The sequence below is a fragment of the Mustelus asterias genome, chromosome 1, assembly GCF_964213995.1.
Source record: "Mustelus asterias chromosome 1, sMusAst1.hap1.1, whole genome shotgun sequence".
Lineage (NCBI taxonomy): Eukaryota > Metazoa > Chordata > Chondrichthyes > Carcharhiniformes > Triakidae > Mustelus > Mustelus asterias.
This window is the reverse complement of record NC_135801.1, coordinates 64,238,994-64,262,251: the sequence shown is the minus strand read 5'-3', so window position 1 is coordinate 64,262,251 and position 23,258 is coordinate 64,238,994. Positions and strand designations below refer to the sequence as shown.

The 23,258-nt window shown below is 40.9% G+C and overlaps 1 protein-coding gene across 1 annotated transcript in view; it reads right to left on the bottom strand.

Annotated features, from left to right (window-relative positions):
- The window catches only part of tll1 (tolloid-like 1), a 308,946-nt gene that overhangs the window by 21,486 nt on the left and 264,202 nt on the right, over positions 1-23,258 (bottom strand). The window contains exons 16-18 of the mRNA XM_078212332.1: positions 22,630-22,810; positions 14,234-14,359; positions 8,972-9,099 (exon numbers count right to left, since the gene is read on the bottom strand). Of these exons, the coding sequence (XP_078068458.1) occupies positions 8,972-9,099; positions 14,234-14,359; positions 22,630-22,810 (435 nt within the window). The remainder of the gene's footprint in view (positions 1-8,971; positions 9,100-14,233; positions 14,360-22,629; positions 22,811-23,258) is intronic.

The window sequence follows — 23,258 nt, the reverse complement described above, 5'->3', positions numbered from 1 at the left end:
TATTATTCTAGTGGATATCACACTCAACATTGCAAATTATTTACCTCAACTATCAACCTTAGGTCGTGGCCAAATTCCCCAGCTCTACGAGTGAATGCAGGATCTCCACTATATAAGTGATCTCCACTATTAAAAAACAAAACTCTCTCAAGCTCTAATTTTTTTGTTCCTGCACCTTGGTTGATTGTCTGGACAAGATGATTACAAGAAAAAAATGAGGGAAGGAAGCCACATCCCTCATGTAAATTGCCTTATTTGCTGTCCATTCACTTAAGTGTGTTGAAAGCCAGATGGGCTCCAATGTGGCACATTCTCCCTCGCACTTGCTTTCCTAGTACTCACTGTGCCCCGGCAATCGAAGAGTCACAGGTGCAGAAACCAAAAAAAGACTCTGGAAAGTGTTTGGGAAACAAAGCAATGGTTAATCTTAAACTTGCAGTCTTTGTGATGCATCTTTGACAGGATCATGCAGTTTCCTCCTATCACTTTATTTATTATGCAGAAAACTATTATTCAATTGTGTTAGAAGTGGCAGGTACAGGTGGGCCATACAATTTACTGATGTTATAGGTAAGATAGCCAGCCATGCTTCAAAAAAAGCCATAGCACACTGCAGCTCGGCTGTCCTATGGTAACCTAGGAGAGTACACCATTCACCTTGTGGCTGATCATGCAGCTGGAAAGATACAGACAATCAATCAACCAACCTAAATATATCATGGTTTCCATAGGCTGATGTCATTCAGTGACTTACTTTTATTGTTCCAAGCCAATGCTCATCATTATTCAACAAGCTCTATATATATAAATAATGGAAGAAGCCGCATGTGGAATAGGTTGAATGTTTTGTTTCTGTGCTGTATAATCTGTACAATTCTATGTAATGCAACAGCTCTCAGTTTCCACTTTGGCAAACATCATTTCTAGAGTGTCAAACCACTTAGAAAGGAGTCTTGCACGCACACTTAAAGATCAGTATCCTCCTTTCACTTACTCTCTTTTTATGGTGTGCCGTTTTGGTGAATCTGATAGATATTTGAAGCAGTAGAAGAAACTGGCCTGTGGGAAAAACATGGGGCAACGGGATTCATTTTGGATGTTTAGGATGTCTCTTGCACGTGGCGCATTAGTTAGCACTGCTGCCTCACAGCCCCAGGGACCCCCAGGTTTGATTCCTGGCTTGGGTCACTGCCTGTGCGGAATGTGCATGTTCTCATTGTGTCTGTGTGCGTTTCCTCCGAGTGCTCCGGTTTCCTCCCACAGTCCGAAAAACTGCTGGTTAGGTGCATTGGCCATGTTAAATTCTCCCTCAGTGTACCCGAACAGGCGTCAACTCGGAGATTTTCACTGTAACTTCATTGCAGTGTTAATGTAAGTCTACTTATGACACTAATAAATAAACTTAAACTTAGCAAAAAAACAGTTCAGGCACAATGGGGTAGATCTTCACCTTCACTACCAGTGCAGTAGTCTGGTAGGGTGGATCATTGGCTGTCCTTTATTGAGCTCATCTAATTACTGCTCAATGTAAAGATCTAATCTGCTGCACTGCAGACATTTATGATTCTACAATAATTAAACCTTACTTTCTGAAAAAAAGTAATTATTAACTGCATTTTGTGAACCCTGTGAGAATTTTCTCCAGCACCAAGGTTTAAGCATGAGAACCCTAATATTTTATATTTAGTGCTGTTGTTAGTAGGCAAACTTTCACAGCTGGAGACCAGAATGGTCCTTATGTTTAAATTCAAAATTCTCTATTTAGTCTAGACGCTAATCTAAATGTTTTCTGCACTTAACGTAATTGAGAAAATTAAGTTTTCTTGCAAAATGGTGCCGAACGATTCTCCAAATCCTTTATCTTTTTAGAAATCTAACTACTCACTCAGAGTTGAGCAATTATGTATCAAGGATTTAGCCTGAACTCAGATTTACAAATGGAATAACTCATACATCTGCAAGTTGATTTTCAATAGCTAAAGGCTGTTCTCATCTTGCAATATATCGTGTTCTTCTTTTCTGTATGTACACTGCTCCCACTAGGGCTAGAATTTCTAAGCAGAAGGAAGAGGCTCTCTGTCTCAGCCAAAACAGCAGCAGAGGTCCAGATCCAGAGATCCTGTCCCCTAATCTGACCCACACTATTATCGCAGTGGAGGAGAGGAGGTAGGTTCTAATGCGAACATCCATAGTTTATAGAGGCAACTGTGCAAGTTAAAGTGAAGCTGCCTCAGCCAGATCTGGTTTTCACTAGTGGGGTGTCTAAAACACACCTTGTGCACTTTAGACTTGCTAGAAGGTTTAAAGCTGCCTGGGTTCTTTGGAGAAGTAGGGTATTCATTTGGACAGGTAAGGTACCCTTTTAGATATGGCCCTGGGACATCTTTGGGAGACATCAGGTGTCCTATGCGATTGTCAGAAGTAGATATGCATTGTGCATGAACTTATTAGAAATGTAAAGTTCATTGGAACAGTCAAGAGAACTATCAAGCTGTCAATGAATATAAATGCCCTGTCCGCTAAATATTAAAATAAATGTCTGCAGTGCGTTAAAAAAAAAAAACCAGTGCTTGCTATTTCACTCTGACTGTTGACATAAACTTGATGTTTACCATTTTTACAATGGGATGCATGTCAGTTTAGTTCCACTGACAGCTAAATGGTTATAAACAATACAAATGTTAGTTTTCATAAGGGATTAAAGCAAGTTAAATGTAGTGAATGAGTTTTTATCAAAGTATATTTTTTGTAATAGTGCATTCATCAATAGAAACTTAAGAACTGAATTTAATCTCAGCATGTGTCCTGAGGTCTGCTCATGGTGGATAATAGGTGAGTTGGCATTGCAGCTCACCTGCAAAGGATGGTGGATAGGGGTATAGGTTGGCATGAGTTGGCATTAATTTGGCATGGAGCTACAAAGGGCCATGAGTGCGGGTGTAGGGACATAGGATGCCTGGAGAATATGGGAGAAAATGGGGGTGAGAGGAGGGGCATGGGTTGGTATGCAAGAAATGGGAGGCCATGGGGATAGGTGGAGGGTCATGAGGTTATATGGGTTGGCATGGATGGGGAGGTGAGGGCGAGAAGGAGGTTTTACTTCATTCGTTTTTTAATATTTTCAACAAAGTGCCTGAGCATCAAGGTATACCTTCATCCAGCCCGACCTTGCAACTAGCAGCCTCCAAACTCTTTCCAAGGTTGCCCACCATGATTCCCATTTTCAACTCCCACACTGGAAATCGAAACTACTTGACACCGACGGTGGATAACTTTAGAAGAGAAAATCCTTTTCTGCATTTAATTTGTTTTCAGTTTTGTTGAAGGATTGTCACAGATTTGTTGAAATACTAGCTTTGTTGAAACAAGGAGAAAATATTCAGCAGAAAAGAGTGAAAGAGCTGAATTAATGTTAACTAAATTAATAAGCTTATTGCAACTTTGGACATAAGACTGTATTTAGTAATATTAGTGCATCAGATGCAGTAATGCCAACAGGGGAAAAAAGTGTTATGTCGCACTGTGCACACTTGGGCGGCACAGTGGTTAGAACTGGGGTAGGGCCTGGGTGGGATTGTGGTCAGTGCAGACTCGATGGGCCGAATGGCCTCCTTCTGCACTGTAGGGTTTCTATGATTCTATGATTCAAAACTGTTGCCTCACAGCTCCAGGGACCCGGGTTCAATTCCAGCCTTGAGCGATTGTGTGGAGTTTGCACATTCTTCCCAGTGTCTGCGTGGGTTTCCTCTGGTTTCCTCCCACAGTTCAAAGATGTGCAGGTTAGGTGGATTAGCCATGCCAAATTTCCCCTTAATATCTATAAGATGTCTAGGTTAGATGGATTCGTCATGGGAAATGTATGGGGTTGCAAGGATAGGATGAGGGAGAGGGTCTGGGTGGGTTACGCTGTTGGAGAGTGCTGCAGACTCAATGGGCTGAGTGGCCTCTTCTGCACTGTAGGGATTCTATGATTAAAGAATATCTCAGAGCACAAATAAAACTTAACAGGTGAACACCGGGAAAATGGTGAATGAACTTGGGAATGACCAAAGGCATGGTCAAAGAGATGAGTTTTCAGAGTGTTTTTAAAGACAGGGAGTGGAGAGATAAAAGCAAAATGCATGTGGTGGAGAGTCCAGAAAGAAGGGGCATAATGGCTGAAAAGTTGGCTTCAGATGGTGGAATAGGGAACGAACAGTAATTCAGAATGGGAGGAACACACATGGGTCATATTGCTGGGGACGTTTTGCTAAGTGGAGGTAGGTCAGGCTGTGCAGCAATTTGTAAGGGAAGATGAGGATCTTGGCCAGGGGAGAAGGATCAGGGTTGAGGGTTGGGACAGGTTTAATAAGTAATTGTAAGTCAGAGGAAGTCAGGCCACAGGGTTTGGGAGCAGCAGTAACGCCCTGTGACTATTGGTATGGAGCTCAGTAAGGCAAGCATTAGACACATGGACTGGAATTTGATACCCTTTCTCCAACCACCTCAGATGGCTTGCGGGAATCTCGATGCCCTAATGAATGGGCATCGGCCAAAAACGATCCTGATGGGCGTGAGGGCCCTTGGGAATCGCCCAACCAGTTGACCCCGATCGGGTTCCTGTCCAGAGCAAGCGGAAAACCTATATGTATGCAAACCCGCTAATTTAAAAGTCATTAGCAGGTTTGACAGGCCATTCACCAGCCTCCTGCCATTCAACTGGGCATGCCTGCAGAAACGGCACCAGGTGGGCTTTACATGTGCTATCCACAAGCAGGAACATGGCATGCTAGACCCCGAGAGCAGAGGGAAACACGACCAACCCCTCAGAAAAGAGGGGCATTTTCTCCCCCGACCACTCAAATCACAGGCCATATCCCCAGGGAGGCATGAGGGGTTTGTTGTGTTCCCCTGGATGCTCTGGGTCCAGCAGGCCATGTTCCTGCTTGTGGGTAGCGCATGTAAAGCCCACCTGGTGCCGTTCCAGCCACCTATGTTTATTTTCATTTCCCTTCACAGTTGAATGCGCTGCGTGTACTCCATTAATCCTGACCACAGAGTCCAAGCCTGATTGACAACCTGTGGTGACACTTCCTCTTTTGCAAACTACAAACATTTTGATGAAAGGGGGAGCTGAGTGGGGAGTCTGGGGGAATCGATCAGGTCACCCTCATGTTTTGTGATGCATGTGTGAGGGTGGGGTTGGGGTTACCCGTTATTTATGGGAGAATGCCCCACTTTGGTGAAGGGTTGGTGGTGCTCACCTGGGGGTGGCACCATTTCATTTTTTTTTGGGTGGGGAGGGGGAGTCTGTCTCTGAGTGCGGAGATCGGGGCACCCTTTAAAAATGGCAGCCCAGTCTCAAAACAGTGGGGCTGGCCAGCGCATTACTCAAAATTATTTCATTAACATCTTTCAGGTGGGTGCACCCCTCCTGAAAGACACTGCCATGCCACATTCTGGTGTTCCCACTGACATGGGCACTTAGTGCGGAATTTTTCCACCCCGCCCGCCACGAGAATTGTAGTGGGCGGGGCACGGACCATGCAAAGGTCTGTTGAGCTCGGGCGGGATTTTCCGGACTTTGGGCGAGCACAGCCAGTAAACCCCGCCCTAAGTCCCAATTTGGGAAAATTGGGGCCAGGAAGCTGTGAAATGACTAGGACATAAGATTAAATGGACAGTTTGATAGTACAACAGCACATAAATAAATGGAATTTGTGCATGTATCAGAAGAATGTGTGCTTCCAGTTAATATTACCGAGGGCTTGCATGCAAACGATAATTGGAAGGAGAAAAACTATAGATACTGAAGGAGGAACAGTCTGAAGAAACATGACATCATTTAGGACAGATAGGAGTGGAACAATGAGAGGGGAGGATCATGAATGCTGACTGTGAAAAGGTGGAGCAGGAAGATATGATCAATAGATCAATGAAAGGAAAATAACAGAGCCTTGTGCGGAGTCACATAAGGCCTCATTGATGACTATTGTCTTGGCTCAGTGGGCAGGTCAGATAGGAACAATTCAAACAGGCAATGATGAGGAAGGTGAGAAACTGGAAGGATGACAATACTGCATTCAAAAACCTCATGGAACAAGAAAAAGTTAGAAACAGGACAATAGCTGAAAAAAGATGGGAAAAGTCAATGCTGGGCTTTTAAATGAGAGAGTAATGACAGTGGAGCTGAAAGGAATGGGGAAGATACCAGATGATAGGAAACAGTTGGTGATGTTGAAGAGAATATCAAGGAGGAGAACATGAAGAGAAACTCTAAAGCAGAGGCTGGTCAGGCCGAGTTGAAAGGAAGGTTGAAAGGTTTGCGGGGAGGAGAAGAAACAGAGATAGCAGAACCTATGGTCTTAATGTTAGTGATGAGGAAATCTCAGACTGGAGTTTTCAGGAATTTCCCTGGAAGATCAGGATATGATTCCTGCCAGTCATCCCAACCCTGCAGTGAACGAAGTCCAAACTGCCTGGTTGGGTTTAATTAAGTGGCAAAGCTCTCAATGGGAAGTCCACTGGAAAGATAGAGGTCACCATTCAAGCCCTCAGGTTGGATGCGTCATTTTCTTTTAGGTCTCTGGCTGGGTCAGATTGTAAAATAATGCACCAGAGACTATCAGCACACTTCTGTCAATCACGGAAGTTGAGAACAGTGCCAAATGGGAACAACTTGTCTCAACAAGACTCCCTAATAGACTTTATTCATGAAGGGTGGAGAGGGACAGCTGACAGCCTGAAAATGAGAGAAAGGTATTTGTCAGAATCAGAATATGATTATTGCACTAATCCTGAGCTCAACCATTAGCTGTGCCCAAAGTGGTGTGGTTTGGATTAGCTGAAAGAGGGTGGGAGGAGGACACATGGAATATGAATGAATACAAGCAGCCACCTGTTTGGCAGAATGGCCTGTTTCTGTGTTGTAAATTTGATGCAGACTGCAGAATCGATGCTAAGGTTTGGGAGCCTGAAATTCAGCCTATGCTCCCTTTGAGTGTGGCACTTCACTGGGAATGTGATCGAGTGCAACTTCAGTTATTTAGAAACAGTTGATAAGATGATATGCTCTGAGATATTTTATACTTCAGAGATTTTAGGAATTGCAGTTTTTTTTACAATGTCAGTGAGTTCTATGCAAGTTTACTTGACTCACACTTGATTGACTGTCTTTCACATACACTTTGATTGACAGTCTTTAACATACAGCTGGCCAAATGTGTCAAATAACAGATTCTTTGAAAGCTTTCTTTAAAAAAAAATGCACGACTGATCCATCTTGATCATGCCGTACAAACTGCAAAAACTCATTTGATGCTGGATCAATAACATTATCCTTTTTTAAAAATTATGGTGTATAGTTTTGGCAGCAGATGAAGGATTAAGATGCACCTCATATTAATAACTGAAAGTAGCAAAATACAACATGCTGTTAATACCGCATTTTGAATCCCTTGCAGCAAACCTATCTAACCTAATTCCCACTGGCATCCAGCCAAATCACTAGGAGTTTGCGCTCTATATTAACAGTTGCCCTTGAAAAGGAGTTCCACAACCAAATTCTGACCAGCATGTGAAAATATTTGATAGGAGCCAAAGGGTGGAGTGCATAAAATGCACTATTTTTTTTGGCTGGTTTAAAAATATATATTAATCATCAAGTACTCAAAATAGGTACAAATCGCAACTCACATCATGAAGCAAAAGTTTACAGATTACTTTTAAACGTAGTTTCACATTTTATAATTCTATTTGATAAATATGGTCAGATTTGGACAATATCTGACTATATATATCAAATATCAGCATCAAGTACTCAGATCATACATGATATAAGTTAGATACAGAGCAAAGCTATTTACACTATCCTAGTGATGAAAGGTACTTCTTTAGTTTACATTAATTGGGGAGGCGAAACTTCTGTTTAACACAGTGTACATTCAACACTAGAAGGGTATTGCTCCAGTTTGTCATTTTAAGCTTCTCTTACCACAAGATAAACTTGCCATGTGGGTTCTTTCAATCGCTTGCTGCAACTTCAGCTCTTTATTATGTTGAAAATACCTCTCCTTTCAAAGTGTAAATAAGCTGTTTAGTGTTTTATAGATTAAATATAATTAACAGGAAGAACAAAGACTTATGGTATTCCCATTTGTTATTAATGTCAACGATTTTACAGCACTTCATGGCTGACTTGCCAAATGCTGTCCTCTGCAATTTTACACAATGGAAAAGCTAAATAAGTATATTTGTCTTTTTGATACAGAAGCATTTATCTTCATTTTTAATTGGTGGCAGGAATGGTGACACACCAGAAAGTTTGATGATGTGGCGATTGCCAATTTTAGCTCCAGGGCTGCAATAAGATAAATATTCCTGGAGCCCAAACCAGACACCCAACAAGATTCATTATCTGACTAATGGGTGGGGTAGTAACATGGTGCAAAAAAACTGTAGCCAAAGCCAGATGGGAGGGAAATTTGTGTGTGATCATGATCAAGGAAGGCTGGGATTGAGGAGGCTCAAAAGCTCCTTGTACTCCTCCTGAGATAATTAGAGATAATTTTTGGGGACTTACCTTAGGTTCTTCTGGCCCGTTGGCATCTCCTGCAATGCTTCTGCTGCCAGGCACAGACGGTGTGGGGTTCTGGTGTCAATGACACCATCATGCTATGACCTACGAACAGCCCCACCTACCTTTCCAGGCAAGCTTGTCGATGGCATGATTCACCATCTTAAAAGGTACGATCTCTGGAAATGGCTTCAGTTTTAATTCCTTCCCCACTCACCTTCTCAATGAGAGACCTAAAATTCCTGTCATTATCTTGTAACACATATTTTTGGTATGTATAGTTAGCTCAGCCATGAGGTACTATATATATATATATATATATATATATAATATATATAAAAAACAAGCCCCTGTAACTGGTAGTAATATTGAAAGAAGTGTAGTTGGTAGAGTTATTTTTAATAATCATAAACTTACTATCTTCACTCTGTGGCCTGGAGTTGCTGAGATCTCCCATGTACATTCTTTGCGGCTAGGGTATTTATCAGGCCAATTGGGACTGGTGATGATACCAGTGGCACTGTAGATCTTGTGTTCACATTCAGCTGATAGAAAATAACAAGAGTAATTAGTTCATGAGCATAGTGACATTATAACTAAGGTCACATTATATAATTAAGCAGGAAGCATTTATTCACAAAGACATTGTAAAAGGATAAAATATAAACACTGAAATAAGTAATGAATTATCAATATCTGCAGAATGTACACTGATGCCCTGGGAACAAAGATTTATTAAAAGCACAAGACTGATGTAAGTGTTGCATTTAATTTGTTTATTTGAATGGCTGTATTTTTGTCTCTGCCATGCTCCAGCAGTCTGTTGAGCAAATGAAGATATGAATTAGGTGCAGGTCACTTGGTCCCACAAGTCACATGTATTAGTCGACAGTGAAAAGTATTGTTTCTTGCACATTACACAGACAATGTATATTGTTCATAGAGAAGGAAAGGAGAGAGTGTAGGATGTAGTGTTACAGTCATACTAGGGTGTAGAGAAAGATGAACTTAATGCGAGGTAGGTCCATTCAAAAGTCTGATGACAACAGGGAAGAAGCTGTTCTTGAGTCAATTGGTACATGCCCTCAGACTTTTGTATCTTTTTCACGACCGAAGAAGGTGGGAGAGAGTATGTCCGGGGTGCGTGGGGTCCTTAGTTATGCTGGCTGCTTTTGCAAGGCAGCGGGAAGTGTAGGAAGTGTCAATGGGTGGGAGGTTGGTTTGAGTGATGGACTGGGCTTCAATCATGACCCTTTGTAGTTTCTTGTGGTCTTGGACAGAGCAGGAGCCATACCAAGCTGTGATACGAGAAATAATGCTTTCTATAGAGCATCTGTAAAAGTTGGAGAGAGTTGTAGCGGATATGCCAAATTTCCTTACTCTGAGAAAGTAGAAGCATTGGTGGACTTTCTTAACTATAAAGTCAGAATGGAGGGACCAGGACAGGTTGTTGGTGATCTGGACACCTAAAACCTGAAGCTCTTGACCATTTCTACTTCGCCCCCATTGATGTAGACATGGGCATGTTTTCCTTTACGCTTCCTAAAGTTCAATGACTATCTCCTTCATTTTGTTGACATTGAGGGAGAGATTATTGTCATCACACCAGTTCATCATATACTCTATCTCATTCCTGTACTCCGCCTTGTCATTGTTCGAGATCTGACCCACTACAGTGGTGTCGTCAGCAAATTTGAAAATCGAATTGGAGGGAAATTTGGCCGCACAGTCATAGGTATTTAAGGAGTATAGTAAGGGGCTGAGGACTCAGCTTTGTGGGGCATTGGTGTTGCGGATGATCATGGAGGAGGTGTTGTTGCCTATCCCTACTGATTGTGATCTGTGGGTTAAGAAGTTCAGGATCCATTCGCAGACGGAGGAGCCCAGGCCCAGGCCACAGAGTTTGGATTTGAGTTTTGTAGGAATAATGGTGTTGAAGGCTGAGCTGTAGTCGATAAATAGGAGTCTGACATAGGTGTCTTTGTTATCTAGGTTGAGTGCAGGGCCAGGGAGATGATGTCTGCTGTGGACCTGTTGCTGCAGTAGGTGAATAATGGTGGATCCAGGTAATCCAGGAGGCCAGAATTGATTCATGTCATGACTAACCTTTCAAAGCACTTCATAATAATGGACATCAGAGCCACTGGACAATAGTCATTAAGGCACGGTGCTTGGCTTTTCTTTGGTACTGGGATGATAGTCGTCTTCTTGAAGCAGATAGGGATCTCAGATTGTTGTAAAGAGAGGTTGAAGATGTCTGTGAATACCCCCACCAGTTGGTCCACACAGGATCTGAGTGCTCGTCCAGGTACCCCACCCGGGCCAGTCGCTTTCCGTGGGTTGACTTTCGAGAAGGCTGCTCTGACATCCACAATGGTGACCTCCGATACAGGTTCATCTGAGGCTTCGGAGTGGAGGGTGTGCTCTAGTTGACCTCTTTCTCAAAACGAGCACAGAATGCATTGAGCTCATCAGAGAGGGGTGTGTTGGAGCCGGCGATTTTACATGCCTTCATCATGTAGCCTGTTATATCTTGCAGACCTTGCCATAGTCGGCTGGGGTCGGTGTGGCTAGCCTGGACTCTAGCTTGGTCTGGTACTGTCTTTTGGCATCTTTGATGGATCTCCTTAGATCCTGTCTCACTTTCCTGTATAGGTCAGGGTGACCTGACTTGAACGCCTCAGAACTAGACTTCAGCAAGTAGTGGATATCCCTGTTCATCCATGGTTTCCGGTCGAGAAACAAGTGGATTTGCTTTTTTGGCACACAGTCTTCTACACACTTACTAATGAAATCAGTTACTGTAAAGGTGTACTCATTCAGGCTGGTTTCTGAGTTTTTAAATACTGACCAGTCTACTGACTCTAAGCAGTCCTGTACGAGATCATCCGATTCCTCAGACCAACATTGCATGATTTTCTTTGACGGATTTTCCCATTTCAGTTTTTGCTTGTAAGCCAGGAGCAGGAGCACAGCCTTGTGGTCTGATTTGCCAAAGTGTGGGTGTGCGATGGAGTGGTAGGCATGCATGACATTTATGTAGCAGTGGTCGAAGATGTTTGGGCCTCTGCTAGAACAGGAGAGGTGTTGGTGGTATCTTGGTGCCCACTCAACAGGCAGCATCTGCCCACTCAACAGGCAGCATCTTTCTATTCTGACCCGGCAATTATTAGGTGAATGTGCACAAACTCATTTACTCATTTCCTGGCAGAAGTGCGCACAAGCATCCTGAACCCCATGGGCTGAATTTTACAGGGCCTTTGAGGACAGGTTCAGAGGAAGACAGACTATAAAGATAGAGTGTGTAACCTCCTCTTTCCCCAAATGCCTTCCTCTCAACTTCCCACTCTGCCACTGCAGTGAGCAATTAAGAGCTTCTTTCCACCTCTGCTGGCAGTGGCGGGGTGGGGCGGCTTCCTTAGTGGGCACACTTTGACCCATAAACAAGATCCCCAGCAGCAATGGCCACCCCACACTCCCACAACCATCAGCACAACCTGCCCTCAATGACCATCTCACCCCCTATTTGCTGGCACCTGCTTGACTAGCCCCAAAACACCCAGATGCCAGGTTGTGAGGATGCATGTAGATCATTGCATTTTTTTCCTATGGGTTCAGGCTCAGGAGTGCCCACTGCTCCCAACTACGTTGCTGGGCTGGCAGTTAATCAAGCAGGCCACAGTCCTTAATACGGCAGTGAGTTTGGCGACAGAAACTTAATTAACTTAAGAAACGTAAGGCCGGTAAAATTCGACTCTTGGTATTGCAGCCCAGCAAAGCATTAGGTTAGTCATGCGACACCTATGTAGTAAACACTAGCAAACTTAATTTTGCTCTCCTGGTCTTTTAATCTACCTATCATCAAACTTCCTAGTAGCATATAGCATACAGATAAAGTTGTCATTTTTTATTAATGGTTTCACCAATTCTTAATAAATTAATATTCCAGCAAGTTCACAAACTCAACGCTTCATTTTTACGTAAACAGCACATTAGCTCAATGGGTCTGTGCTGGTGTAAATGCTCTACATGGGACTTCTCCCAACCTACTTTTATCTAACTCCTTCAGCATAAGCTCCTATTCCATCTAGTATCCCCTTAAATATCTGTTATTTCTCCAGAAAAAAAAGGAATCGTGAGATTGGAAGAAATATTGTTACTGCTCATGCGGCGAATAGAAAATAAGGCTTATTTTCCAATTTTGCACTCCCAGCAGGGATCCTAACCACTGGGAACATCTATTGGAAATTCAGCTGTGCATTGCACATTATTTAACAGCTGTTATGATCCTTCCTGTTACAGATGTGATGAAGCTGAGAACTAACCATTACCCATTACATATCAAAGGACCTTGTGAGGGCTTCCTCAGTCCTGTTTCAAATTACATTATTGTATTTTCAAATGCTATGATCAATTGTTGGAAATGCTAGGGCAGAATTTCAGTGTTATAATGGCACTGTTTGATATTTTATTAAATGAAAGCTTAGCATGAGTTCTTGTGGATGAAGTGATGCATTTGAATGGCCACTATAATACCCACTGAACCCTCAGAAAAACTGTTTCATAAATACATGCATTTAAATATGCTGATTTGTTTCTCATTATTGCCTGTAAACTTTAAAACACTTTTGTTCAACAATTTGTACATTAAAAAAATAGATTTGTTGCTGACTTTATTTTTGAAATAACTTAGGTCAGGAAACTCATGCATACAAAAGTGAAGCTTCTGTCTAACGTGTAGTGCAATCCTCACTGGCTATCTACAAGTTCCACAAAGATTGTTAATAAGAGAAATTTTCTAATAAACTATACAAATGCTGTTAACCCCAGTGACCCAGTAGTACATTGCAACTACTGGAGATGTTCTTCCAAGTCATTGATAAGGGAACACAAACTGTTTTACCAAACAAGCAGTCAGCTGCATCCCAAATTTCTGTTTTGTAAACTGGAAAATTGAGTCCATAAATATAAAGCATTTGTGGAATGTTTTGTCAACATCTTTTACAGTTGTAAAATTGACAGAACTCTGCACTTGTCAACATGTAAAATTTGTCATCGTGATGTTGACATAATGAAAAACATTCTTGGCATTGCTGTCATTAAAGTGATAGACAGCACTTTAATAATATACACTCTTTGGAAAAGACCTTGCCTTTGACTGCATTCAGATTTCTGACATCACACTAACATCTAACATTATATACAATCACATGAACAACACAGTTTTAGTTCTTATTCAATAGATTTTGATACAGTTGGTCAGTTTGCGTGCATCATTTTATGATATTTATTATCCCATTATGGAAGCATGTGTCAAGAAGCTGCAAATTGGTATCCCAGGTTACTTTATTGGTTCTCTTTTGGTTTAAGCATTAAACAATAGATGTGTTATTATAGAATCCTACAGTGCAGAAGGAGGCCATCGCGTCTGCGCCGAACACAATTCCACACAGGCCCTATTCCCGTCACCCCACATATTTACCCTACTAATCCCGTGACACTAGGGTCAATTTTTAGCATCGCCAATCAACCTAACCTGCACATCTTTGGACCATGGGAGGAAACCCATGCAGACATGGAGAGAAAGTGCAAACTCCACACAGTCACCTGAGGCCTGGCATCCCTGGCGCTGAGTGCTAACCACTTAATTCTTGTCTAAGGAATCACAACAACACATACCTTCTTTGCAGTCATGTTTGTTTTCATGTAGTACAAATCCATTCCGACACTGACACACGTAACTGCCTACTGTATTGATGCATTCATGTTGACAGCCACCGTTGTCTTTGGAACACTCATCCTTATCTGTGAAGAGGTCGAGGAGAGATCATACAAAATGTACTCATGAGCCGCTAGCCCGAAACATTTAGGCAAGAATGAAAATACACCGGTGTGTTCATCCAGAAGAAGGTAAACTAAAGCACAGGCCTGACTGCCCATAGTACACCTTTTGCTTTAGCTATACCCATTCATTGTTAAGCTTGCACTTTTACCTACAATTACCAATCCATCAAGCAGGCCGGGAAAGAAGCTTTTGGATTTGGCAATGGCTCCAAGCTTTCTCCTTAGTAAGGAGAACCCTGCTCATTTAAACCATGTGTAATTTTTAAAATGCTTGGCAGTGCATTACCTTTAAATGAATCTGGACATTTCATAAACACACAATAAAAGCCAGCAGTAGTTAAGAACTAGAAGTAAAAAATTCTGGTCACTTCAAAGAGACCTACTGATCAAGGTGACAGTTTAGCAAATGATTTTCCTTAATTAAACTAATCCCCTAATAAAGGTACAACTGTGTTAGAGGTGAAGCAAATATTAGCACAGAAGATTTAGCACCTGGAATCTGCAAAAAACAGCCACAAAACTCACTACAAGGAAGACAAGCAAAAAATATTATTAGCAGCCATTCCAGTGAGTGGCAGTCAACTCTTGTCATTCTACATGAGCTTTCATATCAGGTAAGGGATGGTTTGTCCATTTAGTCAAAACTGGCAGACTGTTTCTGACACTCTCAGTTGCATGATGAACTATGCTTTATCACTTCAATATGTACAGAAGTGGAAGGCACAGGGGACTGTTAAATACTAAAACAGGTGGGAGTATTTGAGCAAAATAAAAATTCCCAGTATCTTCAACTTGCTCTGCAATCAATCATAAAAATACAAGGAAGGATGAAAAGAATGCTTTGAGCCTGGTGATCATATGCATCAACAAATTTTCTTCAGATATTAAGAGTAATAAATGATTTGCAGGGAATGAAGAAACTAAGGTAAAATAACTGGTTTTCAAAAAGCTTATAAAATGAAAGCAGTTTGGTATATAGGTGTATTTCTGTATAATAAATCATATTTACTCAGCAACTTTGCTTGTTATCTTACAGTTTTGATTGCAAACAGCTAAATACATTGCAATTGGTAGCAATGAAATAAAATCTACATATATTCTATGTAGGTGGAATATTTAGCTTCAATAAATGGGTTACATGGCAGAAAAATTGTTTTGCTGCTGTTGAACAGAAATCAGTCTCCCAGCTTTGAATGGATGCGTCAGTCCCCACGTAATGAAAGATCCAGCCCGAAAACTGTGTTAGATGCCAACCAATCAGAGGACATGTGGTCGTACCTCTGAGACTCTCAGAGGCCACCAGTCTGTCAATAATACGTACTCGGCTGGAAGGGGAAACCTGCATCAAGATCTTGCAAGATTCAAAAACAAAAATTTTCTCTTTGCATGGTGCTTCCTTGTCTGTGAAAGAAAACGTACCAAGATGGCACCAGAGATGAATGTATACTGATTGCTCTCAAGTTCATTACCTCATTGAAACTAGGGTTCAAAAATTATCTTTTGTTTTCAAGTGAAGACTTTGTGACTATACAAGCAACATAAGAAAGGTTGACTTATATCGTAGTATTAAGTAACATTTGTCAGATTATTTCAAGATAAAGTATGGGATAATTTCCTTTAGTTTTATGATGCAACACACGTTAAAATTACTTGACCAAATAGAGTAATGCACCAATGTACATATCTAAATTTTGCAATATTTTATTTAATAACTGATATACGATTATAGCCAAGAAGTTATTGTGGAGATAGACAAACATGCAACAACATGTATGACATTCTTCAGTTTATTCTTTTAGAGCAGGTTTTAACCCATTTATTTTAAGTGGCTAATTACCTTCTGAAGCAGCAGACAGAAAATGCAAGCATGTTAAGTGTTCATCTGCTAAAGGATCACAGATAAAGACAGTTTCACTGATAGCACATCATTTAGCCCCTTCAGCCTGTTCTACCATTCAATGAAATCATGGTTGATTTGTAATCAAACTGCATGGCCTGTATTCACTCCCTGTGTTGGTTGTGAAGAGTAAGGATGCATTACAGCTCCTTGAAGTCGACTCCTGGAAAAGTGGCCCGGATGCTTGATTTTCATTCTGGGGGGGTGGGGCGCAGCCACAGGGAAACGTTTGTAGGCAGCCATAGAGGCTGCTAAGTGTGGAGGCAGGCTGGACAAAACTCACTTTAGCCCAGCTGTGAAAAATAAAAAAACAGCCCTTCACCGCAGACCCCCTCACTACCATCACACACTCCCCATGTCCCATCATGCCATCTCAGATTCTCCCTCCCATGCCCCTCCTCCCATGGCCTTTTATTGTCCCTATGCCACTGATGCCCCCTTCCACAATCCTTTGCCTTTATGTCCCCCATGCCAACTCACCAAGTATTCATCACAGGCAGACCTCAGGGTTTATGCTGCGATTAAATAAAGTTCATAAGTGTCTATATAAGAATTCACTATTTAAAAGAACACTCCAGTTGAGTACATTTGACTTCCTTTAATCCTCTAATATTATAAGCATTTGTATTCATGGTCTCACTTCAAAGATTTATAAGCACTTGGAGCTATCAATCAAACTGTGAACAAACAGGAACCCTACTGTGATAATGATAGGTTGTGAAATAAGTCATGTAGCGCTAGCCTGTAATGGTAACCTCATGCTTATGTCAGCAAATACTGTTATTTTCCAACACTGCTGACAAATATTTTTTAATATTTGAAGGACAAGAGATTTAAATGTCCTGACAGGTTGACTGCCTCCTTTGACAATGCTAATGAGAATGACAGTTCAAATGAATTTATCCACATTTTACACACATTCATGCTTACTTTTAATATTCTCAAAGGGCACCTGACCTCTCCCAGAAATGTATAGGAACCATGTCCAAAAGGGTACCACCAACTCTCCAAAGAACTCTGGTAAGTTTAAACCTTCTACTACCAGGTTTAATGTGCACAAGTTGTATTTCCCACTCCCTACTTGTGAAAATCAATAAATTGAAGGCAGCTGCACTTTAGCATGTTCAGCTGCCTCCATAAACCATGAATGGCCAAAGTTCGACCGGTACCTTTTATTAGTTGGTGAGAATATCTGCTTTTTTACTGCAACCTGCTATTTTATCACTTATAGAAAAAAAAATGATTTGAAAAGTCACCTACTTTATACTAGTAAAAATAGTAATGGTAAAAATTACAACATTGCCTTTATTGCAATAACAATCTGTAACAACTTCTAAACTTGACAATCACTCTTGGTGACGTTTGTGTGAGAATGCTAATTGCACTTGTATGAAATTCCTCTGCCTGCCGTTGTTGTCCAGCAGAAGCTATTTGATCATAGATAAACATAGAAAACATAGAAAATAGATGCAGGAGTAGGCCATTCGGCCCTTTGAGCTGCACCACCATTCAAATGTGATCATGACTGATCATGCACTTTCAGTATCCCACTACCACTTTCTCTCCATATCCCTTGATCCCTTTAGCTGGCAGGGCCACATCCAGCTGCCTCCTGAAATATCTGATGAACTGGCCCCAACAGCTTTCTGTGGTAGAGAATTCCACAGGTTCACAACTCTCCAACTGAAGAAGTTCTTCCTCAGCTCAGTCCTGAACGGCTTAGCCTTAGTAAGAAAGGGAATGCTCGCCAATTTTTTCTCCCCTAGTCCAGAGACAGCAAACTCAATTGAAGTGGTCATTCCAGCAGGTAACTTAATGAATATAGAACTTGAGAATTGCTGAACAAAGAGACATGTCAAAGCTTTTCATCTTGCACTCATCAGAACATGTCATAAGAATACTAATATATAGGGAAAACAACCATTTATACTGTATGAGAAGAGATTGTTATTTGGTTGACAAGTAGATTCTGGTTGGTAGAGGTGTTGGCATTGAGAATGCACCAGTTGATAGTGACTGACAATTAACTGCCAAACATTGTTTGAATTTTAAACTAGACAGCTTCACCATGATTGGTTCATAGATCCCTACAATATAGGAGGAGGCCATTTGGCCCATTGAGTCTGCACTAAAAACAATCCCACCTGGACCTTATCTCTGTAACCCCACATATTTACCCACTAATCCCCCTGACACTAAGGGGCAATTTAGCATGGCCAATCCACCTAAACCGCACATCTTTGGACTGTGGCAGGAAACTGGAGCGCCAGCAAACATGGAGAGAATGTGCAAACTCTACATAGCGTGTCACCTGAGGCTGGAATTGAACTTGGGTCCCTGGCACTGTGAGGCAACAGTGCTAACATTGGGCCACCATTCCTGCAGAATGTGTCAGTGAATGGCAGTCACTTATTTTGTTTAGATGAAACTAACTCGATGTGTGTACATGTTCTGTCTACAAAATACTGTGCCCTAGGTATTAATATTTGTAGCTTCCATTACATCTAAATGAGTCACACAGCAAGCCTGAATGACAATCTTAAATTGGTTGTCAGTGTAATTCTTAGCACACTGAAATAGGGTGTGGCAAAGGCATCCTGTGGGATAATGGCTGCCCTGCTCAGATCATTTCATGCTGTGTATTTGAAAACTCATGAATGGCCATCATTTTCAGCTAAAAGTTCCCATGTCTATCTCAGATTACTCTGTATTTTCTTCCCATACAGTATAAATTGTTGTTTTCCCATTATATTGATATTCTTGTAAAGTGTCCTGGTGAGTGCAAGATGAAAAGCTTTGACACAAGTCTTTTGTTCAACAATATTGAAGTTCTGTACTACCAAATGACCATTTGAATATAGAACTTGAGATCTTCCTAGTCTGCACAACTGAGCGAGCAGTGCATCCAGTGAGGCCATTGAGAATAAGTTTGTTTTCATTATTAGTTTCAATTTAGTGCACCTTTCATCTTATTTGTAATAATTTGGGGACAAAATGAAGTGCCATCATACCACCATTTCTGCCATAATGCAAAGCTGCTTCTGGTTCAATAGTCTGCACAAGGCTGATCATCTACCTCACCTCTTCACATTTTTTGATTTGAGAAATGAAAATATCTCCAATAAGGTCCAGTGTAAAGCTGCCTTTAAAAAGTGTCCAGAGGTTTGTTGGATGCCTGGGCACTGTATTTGTGTCATAAATATCTTGCTCATGGTTCATAGCTAATATTTTAAAGGTAATTTCTAGTTCTGGGACGATCAAAGTTTAACTGTAGAACATGCGATAAATGCAACTAAAACGGCTTAAAGGCTGTTGCACGTGCCTAGCCCAGCCTTCCCTAAACCTACTTGCCCATCTTCGAGAGGACCTCAACCATTGTGATGTTCTCTTATCACTGCTGCAGCCTCAACAATGCCCATTGTTAACAGTAGTGCTGCTGAGGCTGCAGAGCTGCCAGCTATCTATTTGGTCTGGTAGCACTTGGTTGCCTTTCTAAATCGATTGCCACCAGCAAAATGCTGCCCCACAGTCCCACTACTGACTTAAGTGAACTTATATTCTACTTTTGACTCTGGTGGTGGGACTTCTGATTCCTGTATTAAATTCAACCCCGAGAGAAACTCTCCACAGATACCGCCAGACCTGCTCAGTGTCACATGAGGGAATTGATGCAGTGTTATTGGACGATATTGACAAGGGGCAACATACAGGTGAGAAATAGGATGGGGATTAAGAATATATCCTTGTATACAAATGGAAATGGGATTTCGGAATTCTCTTGACCCATTCAGTAATGATGCCGTTTGCTCATGATATTTCACTGAACCTTGGTTTCTGGATGTTGCTCTGATGTTATCAGCCAAGATTTAAGTGGGTAATCCTAGTCTCCAAGCAACCTTCCTGTACGACATGTTAATCGATAAAATTCCATTGCTCATTGTCTCTGCTCCGGTAGATCCATGGTTAGGATATGAAGCCACAGCATTCTCACACACTGCTTGTCAGGAGAATTTTATAAATTATGTCAATGATCTATAGATTTTCTGCAACATCTATCATTTCAGATGGCATCTAACTATATGATGCTGCTTACTGCCCCACCTTTCTGTTCCTTTTCCCATCCTCATCATTGCTTCCTCAAAACATTACAAAAATACACTTCTGAGAAGGAAATTCATTATTTATCTACAAGGTTAATTTGATTTTAAATCCTTTTCTAACAACAGCCTTTAACTTCTAATTACACAATATTCTAATGCAGGTATGAGTATTATACTCACTACTCATTATTGTAACGTAAATCATCCAGGCCTTATAGTCCTACAGAAAATATGTATTTACTGACTTTTGGTGTTCACCATTCTTTCTCATCTCTTGGACACTGCACAGGTTTCAAATATGCCCTTTTTATAAAGTTGGTGCTTTTTAAGCTTGCAAAATCAGCATAAATAGAAGTAAAATAGTGAGGACTAGCAAACCATATCCTATGCCATTATCTACAGGAAGCCGAACAGAATGAGGGCGGGCAGATCCAGACAGTGTCAGGAGAAAAATCAAAGTGGCCATTTATTAGGATTGGGGAAATCAATGGAAGGCCCACCCCATTCAACCTTTCCAGAAGACCTTTAGACCATCCAAAATGGGCTTTACAGATGAATTGTCAAGCTCGTATCTCTTTTTGCTACTGTTGTCTCATCTTCTTATGCTATTTCTCATCTCTGTTTTATAATTGTCTCGACTCCTTGACTGCCTCTTTCTCAAATGCTTTTCTCTCCTCTTCTTTTCTATTTCTCACTTCTCTCCTTCGCAATCCTTGACTTGGTTATTTCTTTGTCATTATTCACTTGTTATAGACCTGCACTCACTGGGGATAATGACGATTTTGGTTACTGATGTGGCGAAGACAGTTCGGGGCGAGTTTGGCTGGAGGAGCAAGATTTTGAATGAGGATGACCAGTGGGGACAAAAATGAGATGTCTAGATCCTGCCATTAACTGTTGAACATTACTAACATCGATTAGCGATGTAAACAATTAGTGAATTCACACTGTCTTGCTATCAAGACAAAACAACACAGAGTTTATATCAGTAAGATATGCATATCCAAATTTTAGGTGAGAAGGTAGAGTGCACAAAACATTTTAAAAACTGAAACAAAGAAAATGCAAGATCAACAAACAAACAAAAGAAAAAGAGGCGAAAAGCAAAACAAACTCGAAAACCAAGAATAACCTCAGAACTACTCCAAGTCCACCACTCTAGCTTGGCCGAAAGTGTGGCAAAAAGCTGGTCCAGGGAAATTATTGACCAAAGAAGAAAGGAAATATTAAAAGCAGATTCAAGATTTTAAAAATATAAAAATGAGTTAGATTCATACTTTGAAGCTTTTTTGCATATAAGCCGCATTATTGGGAAGTGAAGTTCTGAAGAGGTAGTTTATGCATTTGTATCGCATGGATGGAAACTCCTTAATGGCCCCAAAATCCTCCTGATTGCTGCATAAAGTTTCTGGGCACATCTGCTTGTTCATAAATTCTCAACAGACTCCAGAAAGACAACTGTGCCTTTGTGCAGCACAACTGTAGCAATAATGCATTATTGTAACCAGTAACCACATCCAGGTAGATAAAAAGATAAGAAAGTCTGCTGCAAAGAAATAACCTGAGTACTATAAATTATCATGGACATGCAATACTTCCTTTCACCTCTTCTACTTTCTTTCGGTTTTGTCATGCAATGTCATGCCTGAGAGGGGCAAAAAAATGACCGGCTCCCACGTTTCTTCCAATATTGCTTAAAAAACCTACAGGAAGATGTACCCTAAGTAGACCCTTCTTTTGATGGCCGTTCCTTCTGCTCCCGCTTCACAGTGAGCTTTGGTAGGTCATCTACCACCATTCCATGGAAAGTACATTGCTGCTTCAAAGTGCGAGTTACTACCCTGTTTTGCTTCATCAATGTTTTATAACTTTTCAACTTAATGTAAGCCTACAGTGGTGAGATCACAGATTAGTACATCATTATTCTATGTTCATCAACACACAATTTTAAATGAGATGGTGAATTCCTCTCACCACTCTTCAATTATTACTTCTACTTTTTTGAGCAAAACAAAATAAATAAACCAATTAACTCAAGAGCCACCCTAAAAGGCGCAATTATGACGTTATGTGCACAATACTGTATGAGTACCATAAACCTCTGTAACCAATTTCCAGGTTTTAAATTTTTTTCAGTCAAACTTCCTGACAGTTTGCAATGTCAGAACATCTTGATCTCAAATGTGAGAACTCAACAACATTTTTCAGAGATACTCACTCTCTAGTTAACCTACCTGAAAAGAAGTGAGCCTTGAATCCTTTCTTGGAAACAGTATTGTCAGATTTGAATTCAATCCTCATATTATTGTATTGGGATGTTATAACTTCAGGCACTTCAGTACCACAAAACTTCCCGTGAAGTTTGGAATCTGATGAAAGGCCACTGCGGATCTCAACATAATCATATTTGCATATCTGGTAAAAGCCAAACAGATACCTTTGGTTACATAAGACATGTTTGTGAATACCTCCACAGTATGCTTTCTCATCATTGTCGCTTTTAAATTGTTCAATATTGCTTTGGCATGTTGGTTGAAGTGTGGAAAAATAAAGATATATATTTTGGAGATTTTTTTGGATGTGATTTATATCTTGCAGTTGGTAACTGCTGAGCAAGAAAGGTTATCGTCACAAGTGGAACATGAACTGCCACCCATTGAAATCCTTAATATATTGTATTTCATCAAGACATTACATTCAACATTAATTTATTAAGGAACTAAGTTTATCAGACAAAGTGGTCAAATATATCAAAGGGATTATGCTAATTATATATAAAGCGCAGAAATAGGCCATTTGGCCCACCAGTCCACGCAGGCATGGAGATTATGGGCTAACAATTGATTCCTGGTGTCTGGACCCA